At 35.1% G+C, this 13210-nt stretch overlaps 1 protein-coding gene across 5 annotated transcripts in view; it reads left to right on the top strand.

Moving 5' to 3' along the window:
- Nucleotides 1-13210, top strand: part of ARL15 (ARF like GTPase 15) — a 229800-nt gene that overhangs the window by 94410 nt on the left and 122180 nt on the right. For 4 of the 5 annotated variants that reach the window (XM_072860010.1, XM_072860012.1, XM_072860011.1 and 1 more), the window contains one exon: nt 748-956. In XM_072860010.1, the coding sequence (XP_072716111.1) occupies nt 748-956 (209 nt within the window). Of the gene's footprint in view, nt 1-747; nt 957-10837; nt 10961-13210 lie in introns of those variants that run through there. The other variant, XM_072860014.1, reaches the window with a different exon arrangement.

Raw genomic sequence — 13210 nt, 5'->3', positions numbered from 1 at the left:
CTTCGCTTCTGTTGAGATGGCTGAGTGCTGCTGAACTGTGTCCTAAAAATTACTGTGGCACATAAGCCTGTACACTTGTGTTTACTGTTGGGCTCTTCCAGAATCCTTAGTGTGGTTGACAGAGCAAAAGTAGTTGAAATGAATGCCTTTGCACGTTGTCACCATAGCTCCTCATTCACTGTTCAACTCACTATTGTATCACCATTCTCCTCATTAAGTGTCTAATTACTTTAATAGGCTTTCCTGACACCTTTTTTCCCCAATTATGAAGTGTTTGCCTGGTGATTTGGAGATGAGCTGAAAGACCTTATCATGTTCAGAAATTAGCAACTGCCATGACAGAAGCTACAGGTTATGGCAAGGACCTGCAGGGCTAAGTAAAAAAGAATGGGCAAAGGTTTAGATATTAGTACCAAGATATTTCAGTGAGAAGGTATTGGATTAGACTATGTGGCACTGGAAGCATGGTAGTTCTGCCAGTACTCATTAATGGAGCAGAAACTTTCAGGGGTGAAAACTGTAGAGTCAAATCCTTCCTTATTTAAACAATGTCAATTTGATGTTTGTGTGTGTGTTGGATTTATGGTTCCTTTTTTTTCATTTTTATTCTTTCAATGATGATTATTTAGGAGAGAAAATTTAGTCCATTGCTTTGACTGTTCTAAGTAGAAGGGTTATTTTCAGATACAAGTGTTAAATCTGTTTAGTTATTCTTGATTTAATTAGTTCTTATTATTGTCTTGAAAGGGGCTGACAATATCAGGAAATACTGGAGTCGTTACTACCAAGGATCCCAAGGGGTAATATTTGTATTAGACAGTGCCTCCTCTGAAGATGATCTAGAAACTGCTAGGAATGAACTGCATTCTGCTCTCCAGCACCCACAGTTATGTACTTTGCCGTTTTTAATACTGGCCAATCATCAAGACAAGCCAGCAGCTCGCTCCGTACAAGAGGTATGTTAATGTGGCAGCATCTTGCCTGTTTGTATTTACTATCTGCACACCACTGACCCAGTATTATTTATTACCCTGACATCCTAGTTAAGGACTGGCCTCAGTTACTCTTCGCTGTAAGTACGCAGACCAAGAACAGTCCCAGACCCTAAGAACTTAGTCCAATGTTCTCTATACAGGCTTAGTTGTTCTGGAAAACAGACAAGTGATACTTGGATGCAAACAGTTCTCCTGCTTTCACCGTACTTTGCTTAAGGGAGAAAATACTTTTATCAAAAGCTTCTGGGACAGTGATTTTTTGTTTAGCTTGGTTTTTTATTTGCTATTAGTTTTAATCCTGCACTACCCCATTACTCCATTCTTTGCAACTGCTTAAAGGAATAGATTGCAGCCATAGGTTGTCTTTTATGTAAAAGCTTTCTTTCTGAACTGCTATGTACTGATGTGAGGGCAGAGTTGCCGTTCCTGTTCTGAAGTCCTTAATGTTCTGATTTTCTTCTTTTAAGGAGTAATGGTGTTGTCTAATTTGTAGCTATCACATAGTAAATTATATAATTATTCTATTTAGCATACCTTTTGCTCTTAAGTTTCTGAAAAATTTGTCTTTCTTACATTCCTATCATGTCACATACCTTTGAGGAAATGCTGAAAGTTACCGATTCTTCATGAGAAGCTCTACTTACTATTCTGAAGTTGTAGGAAGAAGTTAAAATTTGGTTATGTCATTCAGTTCATAATGTCATTTAAAGGACTCTTCCTATTAAAGATTGTATGTGAAATCTCCTGTTTGTTTTTTGAGTGGTGTTTTTTATTACAGCAGAGTGAAGACTTTCAGCACCTTACTGTGTTGCTGCTTTGTATTTAAATTTGTTGCTTTCTTAGATGCACTTTGTCTAAAATATGATCTTTCTGAAGAATACCAATTCAATTCAATGCAAAACTTACTGATCTGTAGGTTAACTGCTATTTGTACAGTATATTTGTATGTAGTTTCTGTACTGCTTTATTGCTATTTATGCCTCCTTTCTTAGCCAAAAGAAATAGAGGATAAAAAGTTAAGCTTATGTGTTAAGAAGGAGAAGTGTAAATGTGACTGGACTATAGTGATATTTTTAATATGAAAGGAAGAGAATAAGTGAGAACTGTGTAAGCTACACTGTAAAATGTTTTATTAAATTGTTCATCCTTTCCTCCAAGAATCTGTGCTTGAGGGGGAAAGTAATTTGGATTTAGTGTATCAAGTTACATAAAAAGGTAAACTGAAGTGCAGGGGTAGTATCTACAAGTTCTAGGTCTTGTTCATCTAAAACCAGATTTAGGAACAAGTAGTGAATATTAAAAGGAAATGTAATATGGATTTTTATATATCAGTTTATAAATTTCTTCTAGTTTATTGTGAAATGTAAAAGCAAAGCATGTATTTCTAAACTTTCCACTTAAAAAATTACAATATCCTGAGACACAACTGGCTTCATTTTATTCATCCAAATATATCCATGTTGTTTTGATTTTTACTTTTTTCGTAGAGCAATACAGATTACAATTTCTATCAATGGAAATGCTTTTTTTACATGATTTAAGTATTTTTTATTTTACTACTTTTTTCCTTTTAAAATGGTCAATTTAGTTTAAAGTTAATTGAGAAATTTGATTATAAATATCATTTAAGAAATGTTCCTTGTCCGGTTTAATAAGAATAGTGAATACAATGCCAGTTAGTTTGCTTTACAGCAAATTATACATGCAGCTTTCCATTTTGCAGCTGAGCCCACGTGGATAGACTTTTGGGCCTGAACTGAATCTTTTGTGTATTTAGAGTTAGCATTTCTTCACTTATGTTGGCCGTACCCTCATTTTCTCCTCATCCATCATTACCAATTACTTGATATCTCAGTAGAGGAGTAGATCTTTGTATGCTTACAGTAACATTTAAATATGTTTCTACTGCATGCTCTTTAAAAAAAAAAAATCTTCCAGTGTATTATCATAGCAAACAAGTCTTGATTGCTACTTTGAGTCTATGAAATGCTGAATACAATTATTTTGTTAAATGTGCACAGCTTATGCGTATTTTCATTAAAAAAACTAACCCTGTATGAAGAGCTCAGTTTATGTCTTTGAAATTCTTTACTTAAGAATAGTGGAAAACAAAATTACAAAAAAAAAAAGAAGGATAATGTCACAAAGTTGTTACTTTGTCCATGAAAAAATGATGTCCTGTGCTTGCTCTGTATGCAAAGTGGGAGCCTTATTCAGTCAATTTTGCTGATATTAAAATGGAAATTTCATGCTTTGCTAAAGGCTTTGCTGTGCTGTTGTCCTCATTATTGAGATGTGAAATGAAAGTAAAATGCTGAATCATAAGACCATTCCTTATTTCAAAAAGAGCATATTTAAGGATTTAACAAAAATGTGTCAAGCATTAAGAGTTTTATTAGACATTTTTGCAGAACTAAGTCCATTAATTATAGGTATTTCCTTGCTTTTTTATGTGTCAGAAGACAGATCAATCACAGTTGAAATTTATAAGTATGTATGCACTCTTTTAGACAACAAATTGCCTTTTTTTAATGGATATGAAAGGACCCCTTGGAGTATAATTAAAGAAAATGTCTGAGTTGAGTGGTGCATAATAGGAATTGTAAAAAAATATTTATCTACAACAAAAATCCTTCACAAAACTGTACAAGTGCCAAGCAGTTTCTGCAACAGATGTTAGTTATATTTATTGTTGTGAAGTGCAGTTGCTTCAGTTTTTCAGAATTTTATTTTTTTTTTAATGTGTTTTCTGCATGCATTGCTTAGGTAGAAATTATATTGTAGAAGCTGCATGCTGTAAGTATTAAGCAATGTCATGAATAGTTCAATTCAAAACTATAATGGCTATTTGTAAGAATATCCAAATAACTTGTTTAATTTATGAAATGTAATTTAACCTAATTCATTTTGCAGGCATGATTGGAGAATATACTTCATATTATTAAAGTGATCAGGAAAAATTACAGAAGAAGATAAGTTGAAATACTAATCAGTAACTGTAATCCTTTTTTCCTGTGTTCAGTTGCTGGTTGGCTGTTTCCTAGTTTTTTTAATTTTAAAATGAAATCAAGAAAGTAAATTTGACCGTTCTAGAAACTATAAATTAAGATGTAATTTTAAATGTCGTACCTCTTATTTCTCTTATGTCAACTTCTATGGTGTTTATTCCACCTTCCCATGTCAAAGATATTTGTAAGTTGTTTTGTTGTTCCTGTGACAGTAGCACATATTTAAGTGTTTTCAAATAGCTTCTAGGTGATTTCAGCTGAGCCATGCTGAAATAAAGACTGCATGCATTAACCAGACAGTGAAACTCAGGCAATTGTGTTTGAGTCAATAGGTATGCTGCAAAATAACCTTATTTGATATTAAAATCGCAATAATGAAGAATTAATCATATGTAAGTCAGTTCTGACTGCCATTTTGGAAACCTCCTGAATTAGTAAATAAAAATAGTTACAAGTGAAAAATAAATTTAGTTACTCAGGAGATGGGAGGATGGTGGCATATCATCTGGCCACTGTTTCAAAAATACAGTGTGTAATTCTAAAACAGTGTAGCTAATTATATATATCTTTTCAATAACTATCTTGCTTTTGGTTGGAATGTGCTTTTGGTTTTCCATCACAAAAGTGCTTTTGATTATAACAAGTGTTTTTAATCAGTCAGATTTCTGTTACAGGCTTAAAATATTACAGGAGATTTATGGTGATAAAAGGACTGTAAATTGCTTTGCAAGGGAACAGCAGCATTACTATGATTACCAACTTGTTGATTTTTATTTTGGAATGTATGCTACTTTGTGTAATAATATTGGAAGCTGGATATTGCAGTAGATTCCTGTGATTTGAACCAGTATGCAAACTGAGAGTTGCTTTCCTCCCAGGTCAGAGCAATATTTAGGAGTCTCAGATAGGATGCATTGGAAGTTGTCCATAGCCACTGTATTTTAGGAGAAGGCTATGCTGAGCAAACACTCATCTGAATCTGTTGAGGACTTCTGGAAGCAATGTAGGACTGACCAAAGGAGAAACCCAGTCGAACCACGAAGCTTTGCCAGTTCAGTGGTGAAGCAGCTACATGTTTGGCAGCATGTTCATTTTGGGGAGTTTCTTTGGTTTTTATATTTAAGGCTGTTTTGAAGATTGCAGTTGGACTAGATGATCATTGCAGGTCCCTTCCAACTGAACTGTTCTATTCTAAGATCATATATGTGAAGACATTCATAGAGTATAAGCTTTTGGTGGGTTTTCTTTGAGTTATCCAAAAGTGCACGCAGTTAATACATTTCTTTCATACATGTAAACTATTGACCTCTAATGCCAGGGCAGATCATTGAAGATATGTTCTAAATTCCCATTTTTTAAAATGCTAGAGCTTTTTTATATAGACTTAGTAGTAGGCAGTGAAGGGAAAGTCTTCTTAGTGTATTTTAAGATTACATTATCTTTTTAAATATTGTTGTGAGGAAAAAAGAGGTGAAAAGGTTATGTAGTGCGCCGATCACAAGTGCTTTTTTGCTCTTGCTTACCAGGTCTTACTTTAAAGTTGTGGTACAGATGGGTGTGTGAAACTCCACAGGGAAGTCTTTCCCATTTTCCTTTTTTCTTCGACAGAGCAAGATTAAAAATATCTTTGAATTACAAACAATATTTTCAAAACCAAGTGTGAAAGGTTGATCCAATGTTTACATAGATTGTGATTTATTTATCTATTTGAGAATATTTAAAGGCATTTGTGTTTTGAATTGCGGACAGTGTTTAATTTGGTTTTCTGCTAGCAGAAAAGTGGAGGGTGACTCTCCTTGTGAAAAGAGCCACCTTAGGGATGTGAGGGCTAATAGCTGTTACTCTGCCAGTTTCTTCTCTGTTGTTTATGTCTGGAAATAATTTTGTAGATAAACAATGTCTTCTTGATGCCTTAAGTGTCTTAAAGCTAAATAACCGTTGCAGGAGAATGTCCAGGTTTGTCAGCATCTGTGGAGGCTCTAACTGGTGCTGGGGAGCTGGAGCGCTCTAGAAACTGCGCTTTCTGGGCCTGCTGATGCTTTACGGTCTGAGTTGGCTACATATGACAGGCTTAATTCCAGGATGTAATTACTTCTTTTTATTTTGGCGTCTTCGTACTATTTTGCCATAGTTCATGCCTTTTGTAGTTTCTGCTAGTTACGGGGAAATGGTTTCTTTTTGGAAACCCTTTCAATGTACCGGTTATAGATGTCATTACTAACAATCGGAAAAACTGCGTTGAACAGTGACACGTGAGGAGGTTTAGCTTCAGAGAGTACGCACTACTTCACCTAACAGTTTTGAGCAGATAATGCCTCCAGCAGCAGGTACTATAAAAACTTAGCCTGAAACACAGAGTGTAAATGGAAGTGCTCTCTGCAGTCTGTCCCGTCCTCACCCCAGTCAAGCCTCTCAAATTAGTTCACCTATCTGAATTCTTAAAACACCAGCTGTTGCAAATCTGTGTACTTTATGACAGGGACATCCATAGCAAAGTTAAATCGGGGGCAGATTTTTAGTTCCTTAAGAAACTGTTTCTGAAATGGTTTATCTTCAGATTACTGCAGCAAATAGCCAAAATATGGATTCCTACCCTGTTTTGAGATCATAGTGACCTTAATGACCTTAATATTTGCAATCCCCTCACTGCAAATACTGCTTCTCGTCCAAGGTGTATCCCTTGATATTTGAAGATTGTTTTGGAGCTGGACTCCTCTATTTTGAGTATTGGCTGCTTCCTTCACAACTGTGGCCTTTGCGGGAACAGAGCAGCTATTTGTCAGACTTCAGTTATGAACACATTTGCAGGAGAGGAGGACATTATTAAACTGAAGTTTAGGAAATATTAGTTTTGCCATGTTTAGAACAATGCAGAAATAACTCCTATTTATATGATTCATAGGAACTCCTGTTCTGATTAAAGAATTTCTTCAGATCTGTTAGGAAGGTGATTTAGATATAAAAAGATCCTAAAATGAAATAATGTAAATAAAATACAATATAAAAAGATAAACAATTTAAATAAAAATAATCTGTGAGTAGATCCACGTCTTAGCTAGATGTGAACAGCAAAACAATTTCATACAGTTGCAAAACTGTGTTCAATGTAAATATTTAGCAGGTAGTGTTTGCTTTAATCATTGCATAGCTAGAATGATCATACTAATAGCAAGTTGAGTAGTACATATTTATTACTGCAAAATGCAAGTGACCATATAAAGAAAATAAAATGAGAAACTGAGACTCTTGGAAGAAGCTGGATTTGTCTCTTCTCTTTGAGTCACTGGCATGGGAGGAAATAATGGTGAGCAAAGAAAAAATTAAGATGATCTGAAAAGGAATTGTAAATTCTTTTTAAGAATTTGCAAATAAATCTGTCTAGAATGGCTCTACGTTTTGTGACAATCCCTTTATAAAAAGGTGACATGAAGAATCCAAACAGTAAGCACACTTTTTCTTTACATGGATTTCTGTTTCAATTATATTTAACGATAAACAAAGCCGTGGGAGATAAAATCCCCAATACATTAGATCGAAAGATGAATTGGAATTGTTGATAATTTTTAGATGAATAATACAACTTACAAATAACTGTGCTGTACCAAGGTATGTGGCCCATTTAACAAAGAAAAATATATCTCTGAATAGTAAATTCCAAGTCCTGGTCTTGACAAAGAAGTAAGTCTGGAAGGAACTGAGTTGAAAGAGTGCCCCTAAAAACTTTGAATTGGAATGACCCTCCTGAAGATACAGACAAAAATGCTTGAGCATATCTGTGAACGTGCACATATTGCATGATGTACAGGGAGCTGAAGAACAGGAGTTAGAGTAGCTAAGACACAGGAGTGGAAGTACTGTCTGCATACACCAGTTTCACAACATCAAACTGTCCTTAGAGGAGTAAATCTCTTGAATGGCCCTTGCAGCTAATGGTGCCAAGTACAGGTCTGCAAAAAAGCTGCATGTTTTGGAGTAGATTTTGAAGAGTATTACTGTGTATAGTTTCAACATCAGTAACTTGATTTTTAAAGCACTTTTTGTGTCTGCAAATGGTTGTTTTATATGTATATAGATTGGTGTACTTGGATGTTTCTTTTATCAGCAGTATTGGCTTGCATGCTGGCCTTTTCACCTCTCCCATCCTTTAGGTGTGATGGTCCGACTGTTTGTGTGACCATGTGATGAATTGGTTTGGGCATAAAAATTACTTAACTACTACCCTCCTTCCTCCTGGTCTTATTTTCAAACAGACTCAGACAATTGGATAAGTTAGTGTACAGGCACAAACGAGAGGTGGGAGGAAGATGAGAGTGGAAGTGGTACTGGTGCAGAAAAACCGTGATGTGGAACTCTAAAACCCAGTGAGACTTGAACCTTTCTCCCTGCCACCTTTTTCACTTACCTTTTTTTGCTTATCCCACTACAGTGAACCTCAGTAGAGGAAGGTTATACAGGAAATTATGGGAAATAATTTTTCCCTATTACTTAACAATGAAGGTTCTGGAGTAGGTGTGCAAGTACTTTTACTGGGGTTGAGAGAGGGGTATGAAAGAAGTGTTTATTTTCACTATGTGCTTTAAAAAGTAAATGTCCTTGTTGTCTTCCTGGCTAAGGAAGAAAAAAGAAAATGTCATTCAATGAGAAGGAGTTGGTTGCACTTGCAGAACTGAACATAGTGTCTGTGGAGGTAGAGCATAGTCCATATAAATAAAAAGCGAAGTGATTAGAGAAACTTTAAAATGCTTTCAGATACAAAAATCTGTATTCATCATTTAGTAAATGTTTTTCATAAATATTTGTATACTTAATGAATGCTTATATAGTATTCATTAAAGACTGATGGAGCTGAGAAGAGCGCAGCTTTTTAGAGTTCTTTCTGAAACCTTTTTTGCTTGGTCAAAAGTTGCTGGGCTTTAGCAGAGAATTAAATGAAGTCCTGAGGCCTGTTGGATACAAATCTGACTACATGATCATTATGATCCTTTTGGGCCTCTATGTCTGTGATACTGCTGTTCAGAGGAATTCCTGAGTACTCGAAAATTTAATTACTGTTTGAGACATTTTGCATGAGCAAGAGAAGATGTATTTCTTTCAGAATAAATAACTATTTCAAGTGGAACAAAATAATAGCTATATAACTGCTTTTCCAAATACAACTCTACAATTTTTATAAAAAAGGTCTCAGCATCAGGTAAAAATGAATGGAAAAGTATTTAGTAATTCATTGGATCAAGTTTGTGAAAACTCTGCTATTGTATAAGTGATTTAGGATGTGTTTTCCTTTCAGACATCCTTCTTATATTTATTAGAATGAATTCTTGAGTGCAAGAATACAAGCTGCTGCTTATTAAAAGGTGAGGACATAGCCTTCTCTTTTTTTTTTTTTTTTTTTTTTTAAAAAGAGAAAGTACCAGAATGTCTTTAGTGCTAAAATAAGTTTATTGTTTGAAGGGAAGTTAACTATATTGTGAACCTTCTATTTACCAAGCAAGAGGCTCTCTGATCATTTTGCATAGTTGAAGTTTTTTCTATATAATTTATATTTGGTACTCAGTATAACAGAAGTAAATTTTAAAAAATTTTTTCTTAGGTTGATTATGATCTTCACATAATCTTCATTACATTAGAGTAGGCATGCAGTGTATGAAATGAATTTCTGGTCTCAGTCCATTCTGTGGGAATTAGATGCTCACACTGCATGGGAGATCATGATGAGCGTCTTTATTGGTCATGCCAGGGAGGTTCAAGAGTAACTGAGCAGGAGAAAATCTAACCATTTCATATCTGTGTAGGTATTTAAAGTTGGAATTTAATTATGTACCTCAAAAGTAGAAAATTTTCAGCTGCATCAGCACTACCTGCACTGTGAAGTAACGTAGATTAATATTGTCTGTAATTCTCAACATCTGGAAGAGTTTGCTGGGAACGTGTATGCAGAATTTCTTTAAACCTGCATCAAATAGAAGGTGCTCAGAGTTCAGCTTGGGTATGGGATGCTTTTGGTCCCTCTTCAAACTCAGCATTTCTGAAGATGCTTGAGGGGAATTTCTCTTGAGTATGAGCTGTAGCATGAGGGAAAGCAAAACTGAAAATGGATCCATCATTGGCCCATCAGAGGCTGAAACTGCTTTAGGTGGATGAACGTAAAATTCCTATGAGAGGGAATGAACCATGCAGCTCTGGATGTGGAGATGATGGCATACATGTGAGACTTCATGAAACAATGACATGTTTCCAAGTGACAGGATAGGGAAAGGTTCATCTTTGCATCAGCGTTCTGGATGCATGTTACTGGGACAATGCTGCAGTTGTCAAAGACCAAGAAGGAAAGACCTACTATTATAAGGTGAGATTAAATCCTTTCCTATCCATTCTCAGTTCTGAACTGTTTTTTTCCTCTGGAATTCCTTCAAGCCATTATGCTTCTGGAAAAATCTCTGATACTGTGTGGGTGTGAGGGAAGCCGAAAATCAAAGATTGTTCCCAGGTTATGAGCTTGAGTGTTGAACAAGAAATTGTAGTTTTTGAAAATGGGATAATCCAGAGATAAGGAGTAACAGGAGGAATGGAAGGGAACTGGTGACAAATCTCGTGCACCCTGACACTTCCCAAGACTTTACTGGCAGTAAAGCAGAAGAGATGAGTAGAGAGCAATCGGGAGTTGAAACAGAAATGAAGAATGGAGGGGAGTTCAGCAAGTTCAAAAGTGGTGAAGGGTCCCACAGTTCAGGGAGGATGAGGATGCAGTACTGCTGAGTTTTTGCTTAAAGCAGTCCTTTGGAGGCCTTCTTCTGTAGTGATGTATGCTGGGAACAGTGTCCATTATTCCTTCAGAAATCTCTTCTGTCCAGTGCATAATGACATTTGGTTCAAAATGAGGAAACCGTTCTCCCATCCCCCTCTTGCAGTGATTCAGCAGCAGATGCAGACATACCCCTGAAGAAACATGAATTATCCACTTTCCAGCATCTGGGAACAATCGTCTTCATAAGACTAGAAGCAGAGTTTTGAGTATAATGACATTATTCTAATGATGATTTGTTGATGCTGCAGCATATCATTAGTCATGCTGGAATCTTTATAAGCATAAATGTTTTCTCAAAATAATTTAAATGTTTAGAAAATCTATTATAGCAGTCTGACATGAAACAGTAACTTGTTCTGCTGGAATCTGAACAGCCCGAAATTTTGAGTTAGTCTGGAAAAGAATGACTAGTGAAGTATCATACAAATAAACTAGGAAGTGTATTAAAAAAAAGACAAAACTTGACAATTTTTTTTTTCTTGCAAGTAAGTTAATGTATTATTCAGATTTATGCAGGTCATTCTATTTTTTCTCCTACTATTTACAAGAATAGAGTATTAACAGTGCATTGAATAATCCATGGCGATGAGTACACAAAATTTCTCTATCTTTACTTTTCTGATCTCTGTTATCTTTGGTTGTTCAGATTCTGCTCAGATGTGGAGTTGCAAGGGTCAGAAATACTGTCTTAAAGCTAAAGACTCTATATTTGTGTGTAGACTTTTTAAAAGTTAATGCATGCTGAAGTTCCTTGTTCAAGTATTAATACGCACTGCAAGGCATCTAGCAAACTGTTAAAAAACCAACAAAAACCCCAACCTGCATTAGTGAATGAGTTTTTCTTAAAAGGCTGTCCATCTCATCCACACATATGTATAGAGGAGGATAATTGGAATTACTGCATATAGTGTTATATATTTGCTATAATTTCATTATTTATTTAAAATTAAGTTGTCCCATCTGTCTGTCTGTTAATACAGGTTTGTTCTGTAAACTTTTTCCAATATTTTTTCATAAATTATTATGACACCATTTGCATTCTCATTTTGTTTTTTATGTTAACTGTGGTAATAAATGCTAAGAAATTATTTACTGAAATTGTATGAAACATCTGAGTATTTTAAGGATTTCTTTCCTTTGATTTCCTATAGCTTTGTTCTGTTGCAGTAATACCTTTGCAACAGACCATGTATTAACTACAAATCTACTATCAAGTATTCCGTTCTAATTTAGATACCTTTGTTCCTCTTTCCTAATTATGCCTTTTACTCACGGCTGAGGATAAAGAAAGAAAGAGAGTGAAATTTGAGTTACTCTCTGGGGCAGAAAAATAAAGCTTTTCAGAGTTGTAAATGAAAAGATGCTCTGTCACCAGTATTGCAGGAAACATTGGGGTCCCCTTAGCTGCAACAGTGTCTTCATTGCTGGCACACTGTATGTTTGTTGTTTTAAAAATACATAACTCATTTTGAATAAGCAGAGTCATCTATGTGATTTTTAAGATGCATTATGTAGGTTAATCTTGTCATATTTCATTCATTCTGCATAAGTAGAGACTATCCACTGTTGCTTTCAAAAGCACATGTGTGCACAGAACTTTGTTAAACAGCCACTACTCTTCATTGAGTAATTTGGTCTGTTCTGTGTATCAAAATTCATTACTTACAGGTAAAGTTGTTATGTTATTTCAAAATAATTTTTTTTCTTTTGGACTTTTCTGTGGTTTTCTTAGTTGTCTTTAATAAATTGCTATATGTTCTTAAAAGATGAACAGAGGCTACAGAAATGGTACTGCACATTCTTCAAGTATTGCACGTGCCTGCACATCTGTCGTGTACCAGCAGAGTTCAAACTGTGTAATTTTGGTGGGCTACTTTTTCTGGGGACATACGACGTGCATCATTTCTCACGAGGTTCAGAATGCATCGTTTGTTTAAATTAAAGTCATAATTGAATGAAAATTGATTTTAACTACATCTTTAAATAATTAAATATTTATATGATGGAGAGAAAATCCCCAATATTTTCCATTATTATTTCTCTTGCTAATTTTCTTAAGGTAATTTTGAGGTTTATTGAAATCTCACTCTTAGCACTTAAAAAATAATCTTACTCTTAGAAAATCTTCTGGAAAACAAGGTATTCCATTTTAAAGCCAAAATGGAGTGTTGTTAAGGGGGAGAAAAAGCTTAGTATCTTTGTATTCTGATTTATTATACAGAAGGCTGCTTTTAACAAAAAAGGGCTTTTTTTTCTTTTTTCCCTCCACTATTCTCAGTCTCTTTTGATCATTGATCTGGGTGACCCCACGCTCAGGGGTTTTTTCTTCATTTGACATGGACAGATTTTTGAAGTATAGCTCTCCTTTGGGAACCTTGGGCAGTTCCACTTGACTAACCTGT

Source organism: Ciconia boyciana, chromosome 4 (assembly GCF_034638445.1).
Source record: "Ciconia boyciana chromosome 4, ASM3463844v1, whole genome shotgun sequence".
Taxonomy (NCBI): domain Eukaryota; kingdom Metazoa; phylum Chordata; class Aves; order Ciconiiformes; family Ciconiidae; genus Ciconia; species Ciconia boyciana.
Note: the sequence above shows the minus strand (reverse complement) of the source record. Positions and strands in the feature narration are given on the sequence as shown.